Genomic DNA, 24,962 nt, shown 5'->3' with positions numbered 1-24,962 from the left:
TACATTTTCTAGTTGAACTTTCTAATTTTAAAACTAAAATAATTAGTTTTTAATTAGTTGTAATTATGCTTAAAACCATTTTTATGTTTCTAAATAAATGGTTTATTTTTTAATAATGGATTTTAAATTATTAGGTTCTGTAGTTAAAATATGGTTAACTAATATGTTCATTTTGAAGGGAAGATAAAAAGTTATATGGTCAGTCTGTACTATTGGTGATTGAATACGAAAGATTAAGTCTAGACAACAGGTTACTGAAGTAGTTTTTTGTTGTATCACAGTTATACCACCCATCCTTCCTCTCTGCTGCAGGCTTAATGAAGCCTTGAATATTTTTTTATCTGGTATTAGATCTTTTTAAACACCTTTTCTGTACCTAGGTCAGTCTGCCACAACATGTCAGATTCACCCCTTAACCTTATACCCTCATAGAGCTTCACTTGCAGCAGAGCATGGACAGCATGGCTGAAATCTTCCTCCTCTGTTTTGTTGTTTGTCATCCTCCCTCACTGGTGCTGCATTTTAGGTTTATATCTAAAACTATACCTGTCCTATTGCATTTCTTGCTTGTTCTAAAGACTATAAAATGATCAATAATGTAATTAATTATTATTTTTATAATTATAACTAATAATCTACCTTTTTAATTTAAAATGTTATACCTCTTAACAGTTTAATAGTATTTTAATTGTGGTTTGATGATTCACAGGAAAACTTGGAATGGAAGAATATGCTGTTTTCTATCCTCCAAATGGTAAGAATTATGCTATTGCCTCCTCTAGTGGTAGATTGAAAAGATACAGGTTTGTGGCTTTTTTCCTCAAATACAAACTTCTTCTATTACAAATTATGTTTTGCTGTTATTCTCTGAAATTCATTAATTTAAAGGAGTAAGGTGGACTGAAGCTACTCCAAAAAAACATTCAGGTTGGTGTTAGTATTCACATACAGAGTTTGTCTATGTGTGTAGGAAGGAGCAGGAAAGCAACTTCTGGTGCAGCAGCTTGTCTTCCAGTCTTGTATCACTACTTGGAGGATCTGAATGACACCTGCTGAAACTCTCTGACTCCCAGCTTTTCAGTACTCAAACGTTAAAGTATTTTTCTTTCAAAATTTTTGTTAATTTTAAAAATTCAGACATAACTTACCTATATAATCTTACTGTTATTGCTTTTGCTGTTATTTCAGTTATTAAAATTTTTTTTTCAGCCCTTATTTTGACCATTTCAATCCATACCTCTTGAATCCTTTTCCTGGTTTTGTGCTGCATTTGCATTTTAAATTCAAGCTGTTTGCTCTTGCTTTCAAGACAGTATGTCACCAGTCTTGCATCTGTGTCTCTGGCCTTGTCTTTTATGTCTTCTTCGTGTCAGTCGTGCCAGTTGTAACACATACTTTTGTTCTCCCTTCTTTCATTTTTTGCCTCCAAAATTCTCTGCAGCTTTGTAGCCATGAAGCATTGTTCTTATGACCTTTCACCAAAGCAGCTCCCTTTTACTGATCCTATATGAAAATTAATGAATGGGAGCCAAGATCAGCTGGAAAGAAGAACTGTCATCATACAACTGCCAAGTGCTTTTGTACTACATGAATCACTAGAGGTCTTGTCCTCCTTTTTTCCTGCTCCCTCCTTGTCAGTACATGACATTTACAGGTTGTCATTTATCTGAAATTAGGTTCTAATTTCAGCAAAGCTTGTATGTAGTAACTTCATGGAAACAGAGCTTTACTTGGCTTTCTAGGAACTATAGCATGTGTTTAAGCATGTAGTTGGTTGTACTGAAGTAAGTGATACAATTCCTGTACTTAAATATTTACAAGATTTAGATCTAAGGCTGCAGGTACCATTACAAGGAAATATTTTATTCCTGTGTTAGCAGAATACAATCTAGAAACTTGGGGGGGGGGGGGGGGGAATGCTTTTTTTTTTTTTTTTTTTTTTCCCAGGGATAAAAGAAATATGAAAGAACAAAAAAGAATTTTTTTTTTTTTGTAGGAGTAATTCCTTTTCACGGCTTTTCTATGTATGGTAAGTGTGACTCTCATAAACTCTTAAAACCATTGTATCATGCTGCAGTTTAAACATGTATTTTTCTGCAACTTTTCCACTTGCACATATCTGTTTGTATATGAAGACTGTTCTATATAATTTAAAAATTCCAAGCTGTTTCTATTTACTTACATTACAGCTTGCTACCTTGTGGGAGTTCCTTCTTTGAGAGATAATAGCTGAGTTGTACGTCTTATGTATGTGAATAGTGGGATACAGTTTGTTGACAGAATGCTGTTTTCTTGTGTTTCACTTTGGGTAGAACACCTTACTTGTGAAAAGAGTCCTTAAAAAAAGGAACTATGTGAAAGGCCTGTTACTGTATCCATTTGCCTGCAACAGGTGTTAAAGGAGGATTAAAGAATAGAATGGTTGCTACTTTACTGCACAACTCAAGTATCAACAAGATTTCAAAGAAAAGAGCAGAAAAATCTCCTCAGGTCTCAGAGGTGACAAGGCAGAGATAGTCCAACGAGTTCTGACTATTTGTTACAGCTTTTCAGTGTTTTCCTTAGGTTGATGAAAGGTGTTTGTGGGAACACAGAGCAAGCAGATTTTAAGATTATACTTAAAATGCTACATTTTGCTATTAGTAACATTTAATGATCACATCATCATTAAAACCAGGCAATTAAATATGAAATACAAATTTGAACCTGAGTAGGGAACCCTAAGTCTATGAGGTAGTGAACAGCTTAGTTACAAACTCTTCCTTAGGTACTCACTAGGGGGCTTTTGCTCTTTCTGTGTGAAACTGTTTTTCAAAATGTTTGGATTTGGATTTGGCTTTGCCCTTGAGAACAGTGTCTCTCAAACTGAGTGGGAGCTGCTTCCCTCGTCCTTTCCTCTCTTTTTGCAAGGGCTCAGAATATGCTGCTTGTGAGTAGGAGGGAGGCTGGAAAACAAAGTAGCAGAAATACAGTAGTGTCACTTCAGGCTGTGGGTGCAGTAGCTGGGGACAAGCAGGGCATCCTGTGTACTCCATGCTAGGAGGAAATATCTGGGTCTTTATGTAAATCCGGTACCCTTTTGCATGTTTGCATGCATATGCTCATAGAGTGTCAGCTGACAGGCACTGTTCTGTTATCCTCCTGGTCTTTATGTACATATGCATGCTGCCAAATCTTCCACCTCCATCTTCAATCTAGTAACACCCTCTGCTTTTCTTACCCCTAGTAAATACACATTTCTGTGAGCATCTCACCTTACCTTAGCACCTCACCTCTCATACACACCACTATTTTCTGTTAAGCCACCTTCTCTGAGATATATATGTGAAAATGAATTCACAAATGCATACACCTCTGTGTGTGCGTGTGTTTGTGTATAGACATATGTAAAAGTACATATATCTATGTGCATATATATACATATGTATGCAGACAAATGTATCCACATCCCTAGCTTTGTAAATAAAACTGGAAGGAAAGGTGAATGTAGGGACAGAGACTGTGAGCTTATTAAAATGTAAGCTGTCATCCATAGCAAATGCACCTCTAAAATGAAGCAGGAGATGTGATGAGTGGACACATAAAAAGGCTGTTTACAGAAATGTATATAGAACTGTCTGTGAAACGTACATTGAATGAATGGAGTAGCAATCAGAAGGAACTGATTATGTTTGTGCAGCATATGCATACAACAGATTTATCTATATGAGAGACTTACAAAACCAAGAAAAGGACTGATTGAAAAAAGGTTTGAGAGCTGCTGCTTGAGAATTGCTGCTTTACAAGTGTAGCCAACTCTTATCTTGAATCAGATAAACTAAAATACTTCTAAACTGTAAACTACCAAATGTCCATGGTTTTCAGATCTTACAAGAAATAAACAGGTCTCTGTATCAGTCTGTCATATTTATGTTGTTATTGTAGCAACCAAAAGCTATATTTTGTATTTTGTTTTTCACAACATCCATTTGCAAGCAGTAAACTTATTCCAGTCTTACGAATGTGGAACCAATTTGGAGATGGTCACTAGCCAAAGGGCACACTGGAACTTACAGATGGTTGAATCAAAAACTTGCACTGCTCAACATACCATTGCCCTACAGCCCAGGGAAGTTTCCTTAAGGCATATTGCTTATTGCTTTGGAAGCAAACACTGTAGTAAGCAGGTTCTACTTTGTTTAGATTCTTGAAATATATAGAACTATTACCTAGAAAGTATTGTACTTCCTTTAACTGTTTACATCAAATGATAGATATAAAAGACTTCTTTCTAAATAACTGGTTTTGTATTGTGTTTGTAAATTGTACTACTATAAATTACTTGGTTTTTCTTCATACTTCATGCACTTAATCATTGAACTCTTTTAGCAGTTTACAGTGTTGAGTCAATTATAATTCTTTTATCCTTTCAGTTGCTCCACTTTGTTTTCTGTACCATGAACCTTCCAAATTGTATCAGATATTCCGTGAGATGTATGTGCGTTTTTTCTTCAGACTCCATTCCATCTCTTCTCATCCTTCTGTAAGTTCATTAGGAATTAAAACCCACTCACTTGATATTCTGTTTGCTATGGAACAATAATGTACAGTGACATGATTTTCTATGTGATTGAAATATATCCTTTTAAATATAATAACGTATTTCAGGCAAGCTTGGAAAAATTATTGGGTAAATCCAGGTTTGATATTTTGGTTTTCTACATCAGTGTTAGTCTTTGCTGTAGAATATTATGTAATTTAAAATAGTACAGTTCTCAGTTTTCTAAGGGTTTGGGGGATTTTTTGTGAGTCAAGTCTTTATGTAATGGGTTTCTCAGGTTCCAGAAGTCACATGAGTTCATACTCACTTTCATTTTAATCAATGACATGTAAGTGCACACTTAAGTATTTTCCATGGTAGAGGGATTAAAATCTAGTCAGATATTGCTTCAGTGATACCATGTTAATGCCTGTTTCTTTATCTCAAGTACCTGAGTGTGACAGCAAGTGCTTTTTAGCACTACCAGATGACTTTACATAATCTGGTTATGTTTATGACCAAGACCAGCTCTCTTGAATGTAAGACAAATGTAGAAATTGGTTTATCTTCTATTTTTGAGCAACAAAACACGGTAATTTTTTTTCTCCCTCACAAATTGCTGAATAGTTATAGTACGATTTGAAAATGATTCCTGGTTAAAAGAAATTAATTTCCTGGTTAATCCTTTCCTTGATATACCATTTCAAGTCTGTGCATTCCCAGTCATTGCAGAGAAATGGATTGAACAGGAATCTATTCATTTTCATGGTAACTAGTAACAGAAATTTTAAAATGTGTTTGCATTTAACTCTTCTAGTTATCCCTATTGCTGGTTTTGTTTTCAGATATTCTTTCTCCCATCTTCTGTTTTTTTAGTGCAACTGTGGTTTATTTCATCAAGGTGGAAGTATTTCAAGTAGGTCATAGTATAATAACCCACTAAGTACTTAGACCTTGACATACAAATACCATAAGTAACTTAGAGTTGAAAGGGACTATCACAACATATTATGTTCCTAATACATAAACAAAATCATAGGAGCAAGCCTTAAGTGACTGAAGGCATTAGAGCTGCTTGTGCCCCGTCTACCTAAGCTGTGTATTATATCATTAATAGTGTTTTATTGCTTCAGTTAACAATTCCTGTATACTGTATACTTACATGCTGATACTGTTTTCTCAGATTTGACAGGATGAGTGTTAGTATTCAGGATATGATCTTGTTTCATTAGGGCATTGTATCGTTGTGTTTGCTGTTTGAAACTCTTCTACAAACCCATCTGCCCCAGCTCTTTTATCACCTTCGAGAAATTGGGGCTCAGCCGTAAGTACTTCCTTCTGACTTGCTACAGATGTTGCAGATTCATTGCTCTGAAAATGCTGTTCTGTAGTATTTTGATTTTAAATATATGGGAAATTACTTGAAAGTGCAAACATTGATGTGCCATTTTTCCTTAAAAGTCAGTTGGAGTGCTTTTTGTAATGTTTGTGTGAATTGTGCATTTCTTCTGTATGTTCTGTGAAAAAGAGAGAACTGCTCTATGAGAAATGCTGCATTATTCAGCTAAGTTTCAGTTATTTCTGTCAGATCTGGTGGAGCTAAGTGACTTATTTCCTTACATAGGAAATATACAGAAGACACAGAGATGTGTTAATTACAGCAGAAGCTACTGGAAGGGGAGAGAGAACAAGATGCTGTCATTCTGTAGTGTACTCATGGCACCAAGTGCAATAGAAACTGAAAATCTTGCTGTTACAATTGTTACCTATCATAATGCATAATAGCAGAAAGGATGAAACATTTGGGGTGGTAATAAGTGAGGATCCCTCTAATATGATTATTCGGTCAGAATATTTTAATAATATCAGTACTTTATCAAATAAGATGCTAAATAGTTTTCTGATGGCTGTTGCAAAGGACAATATTGATAATTAAAGCAGCAAGGGAAAATGGCTGTTCTTCCTGGAAGAGAAATGCAGGAGAATAATAAATATTTTCAGTTTATAGAGGATCTCTCTGATCATTATGGGAGACAGAAATATAATATCTGTTGTTTATCACTTTTTTGCAGGCTGCGAATTTCATTTAAATGGATGGTACGAGCATTTTCTGGTTATTTAGCTACAGATCAGCTCTTACTTCTGTGGGACAGGATCCTCGGATACAACTCCTTAGAAATTCTTGCTGGTAATATAGAATTATTTTTGCAAAACATGTGGAGTCCGGGTGGATGTAAGGCAAATACATGTTAGCTTCAGCGTATTTTATGACAAGAAGAAAATCGTTGCTCTTTGAATGCTGAAAGCAAATTACATACATGTCAGAGTATAACTTTTAGGAAACTAGAATTGCGTAAGTACTCCATCTCTAGCAAAATACGGGAGGTATTTTACCGCTAAGTGCTCTCTGAACAGAACACAAAATGTTCTCCCAGCTTCAGTGGTAACAAAAAATGAGTTCATCACCTTTCACAAAATGACACGATTCATGTTCCTCATCTCTGGCAAGTACTGCTTCAGTACTTACAGCAATTGAGAGTTCCCCTGGTTTTTTTGGATTTCTTCAAGTCCCGTCTTTTAAGAGACTTTGAAGTTTTTGTATTTTTTTTAATAAAGGAAATATTGTCCCAGTATTTAGGCAAGGTTTAAGATGGGGCTCTAAAGAAGACATGTATCTTCAGTTAGTTCAGTTTTTAAATACAAAGTAGGTAAATAGAAGAGAAAATGGTTTGGTCCTGTTTGCATGTATAAGACAGCTATGTAGAGAGAGATAATTATACAAGATAGCATAAAATAAATGAACTTTTTCATGTTACATAATACAAATGAAATATTGCTATTTAAATACATTAAAATTATTTGTTTAGGAATTATCTAATTGTAAACCACCTTGTCCTTTTTAATTAAAAGCTGTTCATCTTAAAATGCAAGTTTTTCACTCAGACTTTTCTGAAAGAATGTTGTTTTTCCTGTCTGGTTTGAAGAGTGGCCAATGAAACTCAGCCGCAGTTATCCATTGTATGTTATTCCTCAGAATCAAAATAATTACTCTAAGGGAGTAAGAATTGATATTTTACCTACAATATTAATCCTAACCAGGTCAGCAACTTAAATATTGGGCATTTTCTTTCAGTCCTGGCAGCTGCTGTGTTTGCTTTCCGAGCAGTCAACCTGATGGAGGTGACATCACTGGCTGCAGCTGAAGTAAGGATAAGTTTCATTTGGAGGAGATTGAAATAGTTTCTGATGCTTTGCCAGCAAGAGTAACCTAAGCTTCATATGGCACGTGGTACATAGTGCAAATCTCTCTGCCTAAATTCTTACCTTAGATAAAAAACTAAGGAAACTGTGAATATGCAGTACGCAACACTGCTGTTCTAGAGTAAGAGGGAATCAAAGAGTATATTTGCTACAAAAATGCAGCGTTATCAAATCATTTTGTACAGTTAGGGGTTTTTTTTCTAATTTTATATATGATCTGTGTTTGTGGGTTATGTTGTTTTTAAAATATTGTAGAGGCTTGTACCTCTTTTATTTTCTCAGTATGTTTTAATGTAGTGCCTTCTGTGCTTTTTCATATTACTGAGATTTAACAAGATTACTTATGTCAATATCGAACCTGAAATTTCACTGTGAGTACTGTCATGGGAAATGAAGAAAATTCAGTAAGCTGAAGATTATTATTGTTTATGTCTAGTAATTTGTCAAAATACTTTTTTTTTCTTTGCAAAAATCTGGTGGTGTATTTTGGTTTTTTTCAAACTTTGAGATCATATGATGAATTTTTTTTTTAAACATACTTTCATGAGAAGAAATTGACTGTTTGAGTCATTACATTGGACTTACTTCACAAATACTGGCCAAGCCACAGCATAAGGATTCTTAATTCCCAATTATTTTTAGAAGCAAGTTGAAATGTTAGACCCCTTATTCACCCATGATGCCATGTATATTTGAAGTAAGGCTAAAGGCTAAAATAAAGTTACTTGGTTTATATACATAAATATATTTTTCTTTGAAATGTTAGGATGAAAAATAATGCAATAGGACCCTAACATAAAACAGCATAATTTGTTCCTAGCCGGGTCTGAGTCTAATTATTAGTAGTATGGTAGTCAGTATTTTAACCTTTTTCTGACTTCTTGACTTGCTTTAAAGAAATTTAATTCAAATGTCAAGTATAACCAGCCTTTTTGGTTTTTATCCTAGGCTGTACTTGCTGACCTTTCAACCCTGAAAGTTATGCCTCTTCTTCAAATCTTCCTTTTTGCTACAGTCACTTGATCTGCTTCAGCCATACTGGTATCACAATTTCTGCCTTTCTTGAAAAGCTAATCATCAACTATGCAATATCTGCATAAAACCAAAATTAAGCTGTATGTACAATATTAATTTAGAAATCATGACCTTAAATTTTTCTAACTGAAAACAGTAATTTTGCACATGAGTGTGGGCAGTGCATGCTACTGAATTTCACCATAGCAGCGATGGTTATTACTGTACATTGAGAATGATTACCTGTGCAACTAAACAATATGAATCAGTGTCTAAAATGCATGTAATATTAAATTAAATAAAGTAAATGTAATTTGTGATCTGAGTTCTGTGATGTTAATGTTGGAGTTCTGAAAGCTCTCTTTTAATATGAAATTACTTTTTCAAGCTCTCAGAGGATATCAGCTCAAATACTGTCAATTGAGAAAATTAAGATACTTTTAACTTGTAAGAATTTTTTATCATTTTCTAAGAAAAAGATAGGATCATGCACCAGTTCTGTTATCTCTGATTTATAATCTTCTCAGAAATTTTCTTCATGTTCTTTCTCATGTTAGCTACTTCCGCTATTCTTTTCATGTACAGGGATGTAGTCTCACATTCCCCATTCATCTTCAGTTAGGTATACGGCTATCTCAGGCGTCTTCTAAAAAGTCCTACCCAGCATCCCATCAAAGGTCCCGTGTCATAAAATATGTTCCCCTGCAGAGAAGGCCTGAGCATAGCTTCCTTCAGAGCTTGTTGGAGCCAGTCCTTGCATGAGCCAAAATATTCCCCTCGAGAACAGTGCCAAAAGTCCTTTCCCCGTGCCCCACACCCTCTTTGGAAGAGCAGTGCTAGGCCTTGGCCGGTTTTCCAGTCTCTCTGATTCAACAGCTCAGTCTTCAGTTCAGAATCCAAACTCATTGATGCGTGACGGATTGTCACTACACTGTCAGGCTGGCTTCTTGTCTCTTGTGATCATACCTTTTTGTGAGGTCTTCCAGCTTTTCCCACTGATTTGTTTCATAACAAAGTTGGAATCTGATTTGGTAAAGCCTATTTTAATACCTGAAGAAGGATCAAAATCAAAGAACATAATGGGTCATAAAGCCACAGCAATAGGACTTTTATCTTCACCTAATTTACATACGTGTAGTTTTCATCATTTGTCATACATACTGAATGTATGACAGTGAAACATGAATCCTTCATAGTTTCCTCACAAGTTATCTGCCAACTGATCTAAGCTGTAGTCTCAGATAGGGTTATGAGCTTTATGTCTGATTCTTGTTGTCTCTGTCAGGATGATGTAGTAAGAAACTTACTGGACTTTCATAGACTGCTAGTAAATTTACAAGGCTAATTTTTTAAAAGGTAAGGTTGTGGGCTCAGTATGATTACTTCTTATAAAGAACCAAACTGCTTAACAGATATGACATAGTGAATAAGAATATTTGGAGAAATTTTGTTCTAAATAAGAAAGAAAATTGATCTTTTCCTAAATATTTGTAATAAATGGTGTTAGCTGTTTAACTAGAGGCTTTTCTATGACATTTAGTTTTTAAAAAGAGGACGCAAGTGACAGCTTTTATCTTTACAGCAGGTATTACCCTGTTTTATATGTGGGAAAGGGAGGCATAGAAAGATTAAGTGATTTGCTAAAGATTACAGAGTAAATTCCTGACAGAAGTGAGCAGTCTCACCTCTCCTAAATTCCAGTTTGTACTTCAGGATGCTCTGAAATATAAGCTGATGTTTGTGTATTAACCACAAGTCCTTGTTTCCTCTTCAGAACAACACGAGGCACATCTACCTCTAAAAATGCTGCATTTTGCAGATTTTAAAATCCATAAAATTGGCTAGTGCTTCAGAAATTTTAACGTTACAAAGCAGTCACAAGGAGTGTGGCTCAGTAAGGTCATTACAAGGTTACCAGGGTCTTTTGGAGAATTAAAAGTGTTTACTAAATAGCAAGGGAGATTCCTTGGAGCCCTGCTGACCCTCTTAATTCCCATTGCTCTGTGCAAGTACATGGTGTAAAATCTGAATGTTACTCTGACCCATTCCATACTGGGATTTTTGAGCAGGCTTTTTCCCGCTTTTTTTTCATTTTCAATAGTTTTGAATATGTACAAGTAGGCAGACATAGACACTGCTGGGTTATTGTGTGAACAAGCAGTTCTGTGATTAACAGAATAACGTCTGTTTTCCTCTGACTTGGCATCTTGTTATTCATCCTAACAGTCTCTCATCTCCCTTGTGTCCCCTCTGCCTTCCTCACTGGAGAACTTAACCTCCTCTTCCCCACCCTCATTTCTCCTGGTGGCTGAGCAGGTGACCTTGTGCTGCTCTGCAGCCAGGGTGGGTCAACAACATGTCTTTGGCTAGACTTCTCATGCTGACTGCCCAGGCTGTATGCTCCATCACCCTGGGGTGATGCTGTGACTTATTTTCTGGCTTGCATGCAGCTCTTGAGATGGGTATCGTATGGACCAGCTCTAGCAGGAAATCTTTTGAAGACCTCTGCTGCCTTGGGCCAGATGTTTAAGTTGATTTTTTTAAGGTATGGAAAGATGCATACACATACAGATAGATGTACACAGGAAACATGTATACAGGAATAAGAGTACAACTGCTTTAAAAATGAGATTAAAAATTAACCAGATCCTATCCTTAGACTTCAACTATACTGTTAGATTTCTCTGTCCTTTGTTTAAATCCATTTTAACAAATTGCTTTTACTGAAGACGTATTGGTCTCATGTTCCCCTCAGTTTCTCATTTTAGTTCCAACAAAATATTGTGTTTCAGATTCTGGTTTATACTTGTATTTTTTATGTCCCTTGCTTAAATAACGTTCTTTCATGTAAATTATTTTAATGTATTAAAATATGCTAATTATGGTAAATAAATAATTAATTATGTTAATAAGAATATTAATACATAATAAATAATAAATAATTATTTAATGTGCTATTTTTTAACAAAATATGTTAAAAGGATAGCTAGATACTTCCCTTGTATATGTACATAATATCAGTTACTTAAGATATATTTAACCAGTTCAAACCTGTTGATGTCTGTACTCTATCATTTGACTTTCAAATTCCTAAAACTCCCTTCTTATTTTCACTGTTTTAAGTAATGGCCAGATTTTGATAATAGAAATATATCTAAATTGATAATTATGTTAATTTAAAAGGCTGAGCTCTGAGCTGAACCCTTAATGGCTCAATTTAGTCCGATTGTTTTTCTTGGTCTGTTCCTCCCTATCTGAGATCAATAGAAGCAGTCATTTCAGTACAAGAACCAATTGTCTCCACATTCATAGATAAAGATCGATTTTTTTGCTGCTGACCTTGGGATTCTGGCTACGGTCTCTCAAAGTTTCCTTGTAATGTCAGATAGACTGTTTAAAAAATGTAAAAGTAAATAGGCTTGTCTACAAATGTACCCAAGTTATCTCCATTCAGTACTTCCAAAAAAATATTGAAATGTAAATCTTGATGGCTGAGTAATGGAACAGTTGAGTAACAAGAACAGTTTCTACTTTTTAGTGGAATTTTTTTATCATAGTATCAAATTTTATTAAGAGACATAGAGTATGGAGACTGTTAGAACAGTTGATATCTGAGCAAAGGGAAAAGGCTGGAAAGAGACACCAGTTTAAGGCACATTTCTAGTTGTTACAAGAAACCAGGGGGAAAAAAAAAAAAAAAGAGTATGCCCAAGCATGTACCTCTTTCACTGTCTCCTAATGAATTTCATAAAATTCTTCCAACAAGACTGAAGGGATTTCATTAAACAGAATTGCTACATAAGGATGGGTTTAGGGGAGAGCAATACAGTGAGCAGCTTATTAAAATAATCATTTCTTTAAAAGATACTGAAGTGCATTGCAAAACTATAGGGCCGTATCTTCATCGAGGAAGGGGAAGAGCCTTTTGACATTGAAACAGATCAGTAAAATACCGTGTCCAGTATTTCATGTGAGGAAGCGGGGGAGGGCAGGGAGGATGCAGCAGGGGTGTCGGGAGCTCCTGGGCTCTTCCTTTTCCCTTCAGCCTAAGGGCTGTTCCTGTCCTTGCCTGGCTGCTGGCAGATGCTGCTGCAGCGGCTGCTTTCATCCCCAAAGCCCACACAGGAAAGGCAATCAGCTGAAGTGCGTGTTTGGGATCAACAGAGCTTTGTGTTTTGTACAGCCAGCTACAGCTGCCTTCCTCCACCCCTGGAAGCTGCCCCATGTGCGGTCACTGGGCAGGGGAATGCAGGAGGGCCAGGACCAAGGCGAGGGCATGGCCAGCTGCAAGGGCATTAGCCAGCCTTCCTGTCCCCCTGGGCAGCACCAGCAGGAGAAACCACCCCTGTGAATAATGCCCCTCCAGACAACCAAATTAACCACACTGGATTTCAGAAGAAAACAGCACAACAGACAGTTGTGCTGAAGAACAACTGTGGTGAGGTTGGTTGGGTTTCGGGTTTTTTTATGCTTTGGGAGTTTTTTTACAGCACTAGGACCCAGTACAGGAGGGTAAAAGGTACCCATTCTGAAAGCTTCAGAATTGCAGCACAAGACTACACTTGCTGTGAGGGACTCCATGTCTGTGAGCAGTTCTGTGAGAACTGGTCTTGTAGTAAATAACCACATGATAATCCGAAATCTCCAGAATCCAGAATAAGCTGTGCTGCTAATAGAAATCACTGAAAGAATTAGTTTTCCTGCATGCCTCGTGCTCAGCTTTTTCAATATCTTCACAAAACTGTCAATGTAAGGAGGATACATTTGATCCAGCAGTGTAACATCTGTGCTCTCCTTTAAAACAGTATTAAAATGACTCATCTTAATATTTCTTTAGTTAGGCTGTTAATAGTCTACCTACCAAATGATAGCCATACAGACCAATTACACTTTTGAGAAGCATCTCGGGATATCTGTGTCTTCCGTTGATGGCATACAGTGCAGCAGAAGTCAGCAGATGTTAATGGGGACAGAATGAATATACGGTTAGAATAGGATATTTGCTTTGGGTTCACCACACGTTGGCAGACTGCAACACATAAACAATTGTAATGCAGCCTAATTGTGCTGAATACCGATTGGGGATCAGCCTTAAAATTAACGTGGGAGAAGAAATACTGCTTGCTGGCAAACCCTGATTTTGAGTTTTTAAGCCCAGGGGGGTTCATCTGATTCTGTATATTGTCAGACATCACTGGTTATGGAAGGTGAACTTTGGGGGTTCTGAAGGAGGATGTAGTGGGGCGTCTGTGTGCCCATATTTCAAAATCAGTGTTGTTCTAGATGTTGGACTACTGCTATGTGCAAACAATTATCTCTAGAGAACTGGCTTTATGGAGGACCATTTTGCTTTGCCAAATGATATTGTGTTTGGCTGAACAGTTTGAACAAATTCTTTCTTTTGTGATCATGACTAAAATAAATAGAATATTTAACAATGGAGTTAAAGCTCACAATTTGTGGGAGACAAAGCTTGTGACCAGTTTCTGTGCTTTGTTTTAAACAAGAAAGTCTGTATCATGTTGCTAAGATACAACTTGGAATCTGATAGTCAAAGACAAAATATTATGTTACAGCCACAGAATACGTTTTAGTAGGTATCTGATAGTTCATTTTATTCAACAGTTGTGTGTTCCATGAAAAGTACATTCTATGATTTTATTCCTACAAAGCTGTACTTAGGATGATTATGCTTTTAGTAAGTCAAATTATAAACTGTAAATCATCACAAATATATGTTGTAAAAAGCAGTACTATTTAATTTCATATCTGTTCAGATTTATTATCTCAATTTCTTGTATAATATGTCTAGTGTCACAACATTTTCCCTTTTCTGCTATTTTTTTATTTAAGTGCGTCTGGGTTACAAAAACATCAGCATTGCTTTGAAGCCCAGTCCTGGTTCATTAATGTTAACATCAAGTTCTAACTGTGGAAAACTAGCATAGCTACAGCTTGTGAAGGAAGTTCCAGTTGCTTACAGCACTCATATTAGTGGTGAAGAAGTTCTTTCTATAGTTTCTGACATAAAGGCATATTTAGATATTCAATTTTATTTTGTGATACATTTGTGCTTCTACCATAAGGAGTCTCTAAAGGCATTATAGTTAACTGGTAGACATGGGAAAGTAGTGTTACTATTGTTAACACCCCTCACTATTACCATACAGACAGGAAAGCCTGTTTCCCACCTGGGCCCCATGCTCACTAAACACACTTCCACTATGGGGAAAGAAAGGGCTTGTGGAAAAGCACTCAAACTGTGTAGACTTACCTTTCCCTAAGAAAGACAATGATTCTAATCTGTTATGAAGAAATCATGGGAAAACTGTAAAGATTTGGTATCAGTCCATTCCTGCACTGGGCGGTGACATGGATAAAGGGTAAGTATTATAGTGGAGTGCCGGTTTACATCAGGTTTTATTTGTTTAGGTAGGTAATCAATATTCAGACCTGAAAACACAAAATTAAAAGCTGAAAGTAGTGGATATTTGGGCTTTGCGACAATCTAGGTTAATAAAGACCTAAACAGAGGTTTGAAATCTTTGAGAAAGCCATATCCATTGAAGACCTTCCTGTCAAGTGCAACCCTCCCGAAACAGAAGGGACTGATGCCCAGGATGTTTTCTTGAACATTCCATGTAACCATTCTGAATGTAAGCACTGGATAAACTGTTTGAAGAAGGAGTGCACTGTGTGCCTACCAGTTTTTCAGTTAGAAGTAGATAATGAGAGAGGAGCAGTGAAGCTACAGACACCGTAATGAGTGCAAATTTTCTCAGGCTGGATATTAGCCCATGCATTCACTCAAAGTTGGCAGAAACCTGTCTTAAGATGTTGTTGACTGCCCTGGCTTTGAAAGAAGTCACACACAGCAGTGTATGTACTAACTGTCAAGCAGGTAATGGAATATATTCCAATTATTCTACTCAGAAAAGTCATCCCTACTACTAGACTGTGTCTAACAGAAGGGACAAAGTGGTAGCTTGTACAAATAAACTTTGTTTTGCATATACTAGATCTTGACACAGTATTCTAGAACAGGAGGATAGAGCAAAATAAAAGTATCATTTCCAGAGAACAAATCAAGAACAATGAAAACTGGGCAACGAAAAAACCAAACATCATCTTACATGATATACAATATATATACAATAGTAATTTGTGATTAATTTTTTTGGTTTGTCAGATCCTTGGTCCCTGTAAAATGGTAAAATTCTCCCCCAAAGTTGATCAAAATCTTAATTTTTTAAGTCAAATGTAGAGGGGATAATGAGTAATAATGAGTAAGGCTCTCTCTGATACGTCAGGTCCATCTTTGCCTGTTCATATGATTTTTTCTTTTTTCCCATTAAACAAAGGAATTTATAAAAATATATATTTTTATTTTTATATTTTAAAAGCATGACCTGTAATTCTCACAGGTATTCTATGTTTTCCATTCAATGCTAGTATTCCCATAGCTAGACAATCCTGAGCATTTTTAAAAATCTCAGCTCAGCCTGTTATACTTTTACAAAGGGAAATATCACCATTTTTCAGCAGCACAAAGATATATGCAATGTAAAATGTTATAGAAGTAATAGCCCTTCATAGATGCAGGTTTTTTGTTCACAAGTTCCAAACAGTTTAATGAAGTATATTCTCAGTTAAACTGGTCTTTTTTGTTCTGTTTTTGTAAAATTTACTGCTGATCTCCCAGAACATTGGACACAACCTGACCGAAATGTGTTTTCAGCCCAAATGTGAGCCATCTTTTCAATTTTCTCCAGACTGAAATTTTACCCCTTTTTAGGAAACACCATGGTGAGATTATTAAATGGCAAGTGTGGGATAAATCTCTCCTTACTGACTTCAGTCATGTTCAGATATGTAAACAAAAAGATGGTTCCTGATACTGCTCAGAAAATTGTTCCAATGCAAACAGGTCAATGCTGTGCACTCTGCTTTTGGTGGGACTGGGCCATTCCAAGGCAGGGTTATTATGGGACAGGAACATTCTTTCAAGACTCAGTGTTGTGTTATGATTTCAATGAGAATTAATGCTAGGCATTTTACCTTTTATTTTACCTATTTATTTTAAATTTTCACTAGCCCCCCTGTTTGAAGTGTGAGCTTTCAGGCCATCATTTAGATCTAAAAGGAGCAGTTGTTAGAACTGAAGAACCAAACCACACATTCTTTCCAGCTTAAAACTCCCAGGAGAAGCAACCACCCTGCTTTAAGGAACAACACCAACTGACACAGTTCATGGTTTGCTGCAATCTTTCTCCATTAACTCTGGGTAGGTGTCACATCTACCTCAAGCCTTTATAATTGAGCAGGCATTGGCAACCTCATTTTATGGCCTTGTAGCTAACTGTTTCTTGAGCTTGTTTTTCTCTTTCAGACTACAAAAATATCAAGATTGCGTAGAACGTACCAGTCCTGGAATGTTACTGAAACTTTCAACATGGAATAATCACAATCACTGGTTCCAGGTAAAAGGGGACACTGCTGGTGTTAGCACAGCTAATCCCACTGTGAATATATCTTCGGAGCCAAATATTTCTCTGAGTCTGTCTTTAACCCTTAAAGACTGGTTCTGAAGGTACTGAACTAACTGCAGCATAAATATGATGGCAGATAGCAAATCATTAGTAAAGGTTTACCCATTGCTACCAGATGTGTGTTCCAGCTTTTTCATGCTGTACGTATTTACCTTTATGGTTGTTTTGTAGGTATATAACTTCCAGTAAGGCCTAAAAATTATTCGGATTCCTGTGTCTCAAGGATGTGAAATAAAGTATACGGAAAAGCATCAGCACAACTTTCTGTGGGTCATTCCCTAGAGGATCAGAGACAAAAGATCACTCACTTTCTTTTTTCCTGGAAGTTGGTTTGCCTCTTCTCCTCTCTTGTCTCCACTCCTCTCTTTGCTTTGATTTGCTTTGCTTTACTTCTCTCTTCTGAACTCCTTTCTCAACTCTTCTAATAGCAAGATGTATAGAGCAGGATCTAGTTCAACTTATTTTAGAAATCTAGCAGTTAAATGGCTATAATAGTTTTGCAAGTCTCCCTTTACTGACAGTGAAGAGAAACAAGGGTTTAAAAAGAAAACTTGTCTGATCCTAAGTCCTTATTTTATGATGATATGAACAACCTTCTGGAAGTTCCCATTACTCTTTATTGATTCTAAAGGGATTAGGACGTGGCTGTCTCGAACTTATATGTCTAACTTTCAGTTGAGCTCTTCCCCGTGTTTGCTGTTAACTACCATGAATAGTTTAAAAAGAACTGCTAAACCTCATTAAATAGTAGATATATAATAAATAATATGACCTGTCCTATACAGGTACTCAGGGAAGCAGAATGATCTTATTTATTAGGTGCCGTGTTGCTCACAATACCTGGCAGTCTGTGCCACGGATCTAGAGCTCCTGTTTACAGGATGTGCAACTTGCCTGCAGAAATTCCAGGAAACAGCCTGCTTGCTCTGACCTCAGAGCAGCCATTTCATTCTACCACAAACCACCTGACAATAGAATTGTATTTACATGATACACACATTCACTAGGCTTTTTATTACTGTCTGTTAGTCAGAGATCATGAGAACGTAATCTCCCACTCACTCAAGCTCTGGCCTCTGATTGAGTGATTGCTCTGTGTGATTGTTCATTCCATTTTTTAGTTAACAGCTGTTAAAACTACCAGAACCACATTTGAAGTAAAAGCTCTGGCCACTTCCTTCTTGCTTCTTCATAAGGTCCTAACTATTCCTCATTCTTATCCCAAATATTTACTTAGAGGGGCAAATGACTGCCATTATAAATAATTAATTTGACAGCATTTCTTTGACCATGCTCATTCAGATAAAGAACGGCTCTATACATTACAAGCTAACAGGGATTTAGCTCCTTATTTAGAAAAAAACCCAACATTCTGAAAGTTACTACTTATGTTAATTTTAATGAAACCATTACCATATAGATACTGAGATGATTACAACTGATCTCCCAAAACACCTCAACCAGTCTGAATAGGCAGACTCCATCCTGACAGTTCCTGTCACAAGCAAGTAGGAATGTTTTTCTCACAGTGAAAACATACCTAAACATGCCCCAGGAGTCAGTCTTTGATGCTTGCTGCGATCACAAGTATGTGCTGAGTTATTATGTCTAAATGATAGGGTTTTTAATTGTGACTTTTATTCTATTTTATTTTTTCAAACAGTTGGTCAGCATGCTTGTTGTAAGATGGAAGCTAGTCATGTGCAGTAGTGAGTCTCATCACCTGATTGTAGTTTTTTTCTTTGTTTCTTGTCTAGCAGGAAGGGAGGGAATAAGCAGACACAAAGCACTGACTGTTTCTGCTCTAGGTAAGGCTGCATTTAGAGATTTACTGAGACTCAGAGAAGATGAAAGAAAGATTATGTACACATTGGATTAGTTTTTGTCATATGGCAATGAAATTATCTGTACTCCCTTTCCTCTGAGATAGCATTTTCCAGTAAGTCATCCCTGTAGCTATCACTTCTGTGTTGAAATGTGTTGAATTTTCGCATTGCTTAAAAACAGAAACAGAAAGATGGCAAGCAAATTATTTGTAATGTATGGATTGGTTGTGCAATATTGCTGTTCATTAAGCAATAAGAATGGTTACATTGATCATTTAAAGACAATTTGAACTACAAACATAATGATCATTACTTTACTGGGGAAGCAATATCACCACAATCAAAGCCAGTCTGGACTTTTACAGTACAGTAATCAATTTCGATAAAAAAAGTGACAGAGAGGAATGCTCTGAGTAAATCAGGTGAGGAGAGGGGGCTCAGCCACATCATGATCTCCAAGACTGTCCCCTGGCAGTTTTTAATATAATTCTAATCACCTTAATGTGTAATGAATTAATTTCCACAACTGTTCTTGTGTTGCTCTCCAACATCCTTTACCTGTCAAAACATATGACAACCCATCACTGTGTTGTAATCTAACTGCTGTTGTAATCTGTTTTTACTCTTGAGTACTCACATCTACCCCCCAAAAAAATCTAGTCAGACAGCAAGATCCCTGCTCCTCCATCACTTGTGAGATGGTGTCCTGGCAAGCTGTTTGGCTCCTACTGCAGATTCCAGAAATCAAAGTGCTGGTGCCTGAAATATTTTATTCATTCATTCTGCCATTGTTTTCCTTCAGGTTTGGTATCTCTGGATGTGCCTCCAGGTCTTGTGTAAACAGATTGAGTCTTTGTTTATTTTTGACATAAACAAAATGCAACCACAGTCTGCCTAGCCAACATCTTCTAGCTGGAATGGCAACCTTGTTCCCATAATGAACTCAACATACTGAAAAAAAGGATAAGCAATGGTTCCACATGAATAAGAGATTCAGCTGCAATGAATGTTCACTGACCATTCCATATTTTTCAAGACATTTCTTTTAATCTTTGTACTTTACTCATTGTTATTAAGAAAAAAATAATCTTTGCAACACCAGTGACAATACTGATTGAAAATAAAATATCTAAAATTAGGAGACACAATCAGAAAGCTCTTTTCAGATCTACAACTCTAGTTTGCAGTTAATGACTGCTCTTTCTCACCGATTAAAAGAGACTTTGTCATTTTAGTAGCATTTCAGCATATTACCAGGCAATTTTCTCATCTGAACCATACCAAGACTCTTGGTCATTGATAAGACTAATACTCCCGTCAGATAAGGAAATGTTTAATTCACTTCCATTATCTCAGTTTCAATTTAATTACTGGACTGAGATAACATCTATGGCCCGTAGCTTCTTAGTCCATTAATGGCTGGGAATACAAGAGCACTTAAAATGCTAACTATTTTCCCTCCTCAAACCATAAACTTCAGTAACTCAGAAACAACTGAGAAGGGGTTCCAAAACTGATCCTTCCATCCTGGCAAATATGAAGCCTATAGAATTCCACCTTCATTTGAGATTGTATAAGCACATGAAATCAGAGAACCAGAAGGCTGTAATTAGTACACTTTTTTTATCATATAGGTGCCGATATGAGTAATTTCCCAAATCAAGACATTTGAATTTTACTTTCAAGCCTGTTCAAAGTGATTGTTTCTTTTCACAGAATCAAATGCTTTTTGGACAATTTGCCAGTAATCTGGTGGTCATCACTTCTGTGAATTTACATGAACTTCCTGCCAGTTTGTACTTGCATTATTTTTTTTTTTAAGAAATGTATCTGATTGTATCAATTTCTACCTGAGCTTTTGCTTATTATTTCTATGTCTTCTTTTCTGTAATATGACCTCTCAGCATTTTCTCAGCTTGTGCTTTGGTTCTGTTTTGCTCACCAGGTTAGTCTCTTATCTGTTTCTTTGCTTGGTTAGTATTTTTCCTCTTGAGTTTTCACATCTACCTAAAGCATTCCCAGCTTGTAGTTTGGGGGAACTGTAATAGCACCAAATGGCAGTAAAAATATTCATTTATCCTTTATTCTACTGTTCAAACCTGCTTCCAGAGTTTTTTAGGACTGGCCAAATGTACATACTGGAAAGAACTGTGGCCATTAAACAACTCTGAAGATTATTTCTTCTCCATTTATCTGTTTAGATATACCAATGTGCACAAGGCTTGGTGAAAGATGGAATTGCTGTCAGAAATGACAACTCAAAGCAGTAAAATACACACCAGATAAAAAAAAAGCTTTCTGCTGTGAAGATCAATGGAAGGATGGAGGACAGGACTAAAAAAAGCATCTTGGGTTATCCATACAGCAAAGTACACTCAGAAAATTTCACCAAGAATGTATGTGTCCATTAATACTGAGTGCAGGACCCATGACTGAAAATAAGAAATGGCTGAACTCTAGGCCTTGAGACCAGTTTGCTCTCTGCAAAGGTATAAATGTATGTTCATGTGGGAAATACTATTGTAATGCTCTATCAACAATGTAGCATGTCAGTGCCAGACCTTCTGAGGAGAAGGTGCTTTTATTTAAAACAGAGATTGAAATTTAGCATTTTAACACTTTAAGCCTTTAACACTTGCTCATGCCCTCTGGGTGTTGTCCTGCTCAGGAGCACCAGTATGTGTGCATCCATGAAGTCTACGCAGCCATGGGGCACTGCAGCAGTGGTGACAGGCTGCTCACCCAGCACTGCAATGGCCGTGTCCAGATGTTATGTCCAGCATCCATTGCAATTACATAGGGGGAAAGTGACACCACCTGTGAAGTCCTCCTCTTGTATCCCAGGTTCTTCTGAGGCTGGCAACCATGCCATTTCTGTACCCTTGAGCAGCTGACAGTGATCAGTGTCTCCACCCTGTGAATCATGGGGATTTCTTCACTGCTCTTTTTCTCCAACTCTAGGTGTCTTGGGAAACTGCGCAAGGGTATGCTGGGGACTTGATGACCTGCTAATTAGCCATTGGAATAGTCCATGAACTATGAGCCAGAGCCCTTTTGTAGGTGTGTAGAGCACACAAAGCGTGCGGTGATCCAGACCCAGATACTCATTCATGCTCCACACCAATCCCAATGTTCCTGTTACAGCTGTTTACACCTCGAGGTAGGGAAAACAATCTAAATAATTTTAATTACAAGCGTACTAACCCTAAGAACCACAGGTTTGCTGCTGCTGAATGGGGTAGGTGACCTAGAGATGAAGGACAAGAAAAGGTTGAAGTACTCAAAGCCCTCCTTCCCTTGTTCTTTACTAGCAAGGTCAGCCCAGCCCTGGGGCCTCACAGAGCTCTCTATGCCTAGTGGCAAAGTTAAGAGGAGGAGACTACTACCAGTTGTAGAGGAAGGTTGAATTAAGGCCACTTTACCAAATTAGGTGTTTACAAGTCCTTAGGGTTGGGCAGAAGATGCTTGTAAAGGTGATGGGAGGCTGGCTGATGTCACTGTGCTGCTTCCTAGCACCTTTGAAGGCTGTGGCAATTTTGGGATTTCCAGTTACTGGAAAAAAGCAACTGTCCCATCCATCATCAAAGCAAAGTGCAGGAAACTACAAGGCAGTCATCCTTACCCAGACTCTCTCCCAGAGGAGATTGTAAAGCAAACTTTTCTGTAAGCCATTTCTGGGATGATGAAGGACAAGAAGTTGATTCAGAAAAAAGCAGCGCTGTTCTACCAACGTGATTGCCTTCTGTGATGAGATGAGGTGATAGCCGCAGCACACATTCATTTTAGAAAGGCTTTTCCTAGGTATCTGTAGCATCTTTGTAGTCCAGTAGGGACTGAATAAGTGGACAAGGTGGGTGGAAAAGAGTCTGAACCATTCTATTTGAAATGTAATAGCCAACAGTCCAAAATGAAACTGGCAATGAGTTTATGACTGGTGTTCCTCAGGGCTGAATAGAAGCACTCTAGAGATCATAGATTTTTCTAGCATCCTGTGATCAGGCCTTGCAGGGCATTCCGTAATATTTGGCTCCTCATATTAAAACCACAAGTAATTTTGGTTTCTGTGGGTTGGTGGGTTAGGCTGCAGCCCAGGGTAGGCACCCACTTTGATTCTGAGCTTACACAGCTGAGTCTGTATGATGTGAAGTGGCAGTGCATCACAAAGTGTTCCCATTCAATATGCTTCTCACTATGAGCAAAGGTGCCCTGACCAGCAACGACCACCCCCCAACTCCAGGACACAAGCATTGCTTTAAAAATTTTTTTTCCGTGCTTCCCAATCTGGGGACTTGTAGTTGAAAGCAAGAGGTGAAAATGAACCCACTTTGTAAGAGGATTTTTAACAAGGATCATTTTCTGATTCAGGCCTACAGCATTTTCATCCAAGTGCTCTCTGTCAGCATTCCCATCTCTCAGCTATTCTGACATCGGGCATTTCTCTACAGGATGCCTTTGTCTCCAGTGTCTGTCAGTTAAAATAGTTCACACACATCCAGAAAACCTGCTGGTTTTGTGCTCGCTTTATGAATAACTCTCTGTGTTTTAAAATTAACTAATTAATTAAATCAACAGCTGGTTTCTTTGTTTCTGTTTGGGGAATTTACTCTGCTCCAGCTCTCCTCCCTGAAGTTAAACAATGCTGAACCAGCTTTTTCATAAGATGCAGGCATGGCATTGTTCTCTTTGCAAAAGATCTGGTCAGATACAATTGGTCTTTAAAGGCCGTTGTATTCAGCAACAGAAATGATAAGGTTATGCAGAGACTTCACAGTTCAAAGATAATTCATCAGGTTTTGACACATTTTCCCAATCTTCATATGCCATATGGCTAATTTACAGTGTTTTGTCTGTTGCATGTTGCTCCCTCTCCCACTAAAAATGCAGCTGGGGTGGACGATGATGCATGTTAACTGTGTTGCCACAGAAATGATTTCCTGCTTCATTTCATTGTACTACAACCACTTCACAGTTAGCTTTGTGGAGTCTGCTGCCCCGCAAAAGAAGCTTGTGCCACTCTGGTTTACCTTTCTGCCTCCTGCAGGCTCTGCAAAGCAGCCAAAGGCATTTCTCAAGACCCTTTCAAAACACTTCTGGTATGTCTTAGGTGACTGCAACAGCTAATACTAAATACAGTGTTTTATATTGCTTTACCAGCCATACTGCATGATTTTCTCATATATTGTGTATGTGAGATACTAGATTGAATTTGGTGTTTAAAGGCTGTTATTCTCATTAAATGTCTCTAAACAGAACGATTGAATATCCTGAAGACTGGAAAACGATAAAGCCCAAAATAGATTTTATTCCCATTCATTCCCATTTTATCCCATGGAAACATCTTAAGGAAAAGTATTTCTGGAGGAATTTTTGCCAAAGTCTTAAGCACAATGAAATCAGGGTTCAGGCTCTGCGAGGGTTTTCCCGATTTCAGTTGTATGGGATCAGATTTAAACCACCGCATTTTCCGTGTTTGTTTTGTCAGGACTGTAGCCGAACTCAAACTTCTCTCATACATGTCCCCCTTTATCAGGCTCTCCTCAGGGGACAGCACCACTCGCACTGTTGTCACAAGGGCATATTTAACGCTCCCGGGACCCCCAGGGCTAACGTGTCTCGTTACGGGATGTTGTACCTTCCCAAGCCGCTCTCGACCAGAGGCGGCCCATTCAGGGGCCCGGCTCCGGACTGCCGGGGAGCCGAAGCACCGGGCAGGGCACGCGCCCCACTCCGCCCCCTCACAGCAGCGGAGCCCGCCCGCAGCTTCCCGCCGCGCTCCGATGCCCCGGGCTCGCC

At 37.6% G+C, this 24,962-nt stretch overlaps 1 protein-coding gene across 2 annotated transcripts in view; it reads left to right on the top strand.

The window, feature by feature from the left end:
* TBC1D19 (TBC1 domain family member 19) overlaps positions 1-9,114 on the top strand; it is a 52,287-nt gene extending 43,173 nt beyond the window's left edge. For both annotated transcript variants that reach the window (XM_065699435.1, XM_065699441.1), the window contains exons 15-21: positions 710-754; positions 1,997-2,029; positions 4,413-4,522; positions 5,752-5,843; positions 6,592-6,707; positions 7,653-7,723; positions 8,729-9,114. In XM_065699435.1, coding sequence (XP_065555507.1) covers positions 710-754; positions 1,997-2,029; positions 4,413-4,522; positions 5,752-5,843; positions 6,592-6,707; positions 7,653-7,723; positions 8,729-8,803 — 542 coding nt within the window. In that variant the 3' untranslated portion in view covers positions 8,804-9,114. The remainder of the gene's footprint in view (positions 1-709; positions 755-1,996; positions 2,030-4,412; positions 4,523-5,751; positions 5,844-6,591; positions 6,708-7,652; positions 7,724-8,728) is intronic.
* Positions 9,115-24,962: the final 15,848 nt, after the last annotated feature.

Source organism: Lathamus discolor, chromosome 1 (genome assembly GCF_037157495.1).
Source record: "Lathamus discolor isolate bLatDis1 chromosome 1, bLatDis1.hap1, whole genome shotgun sequence".
Taxonomy (NCBI): Eukaryota; Metazoa; Chordata; class Aves; order Psittaciformes; family Psittacidae; genus Lathamus; species Lathamus discolor.
This window is presented reverse-complemented; position numbering and strand designations above follow the sequence as displayed.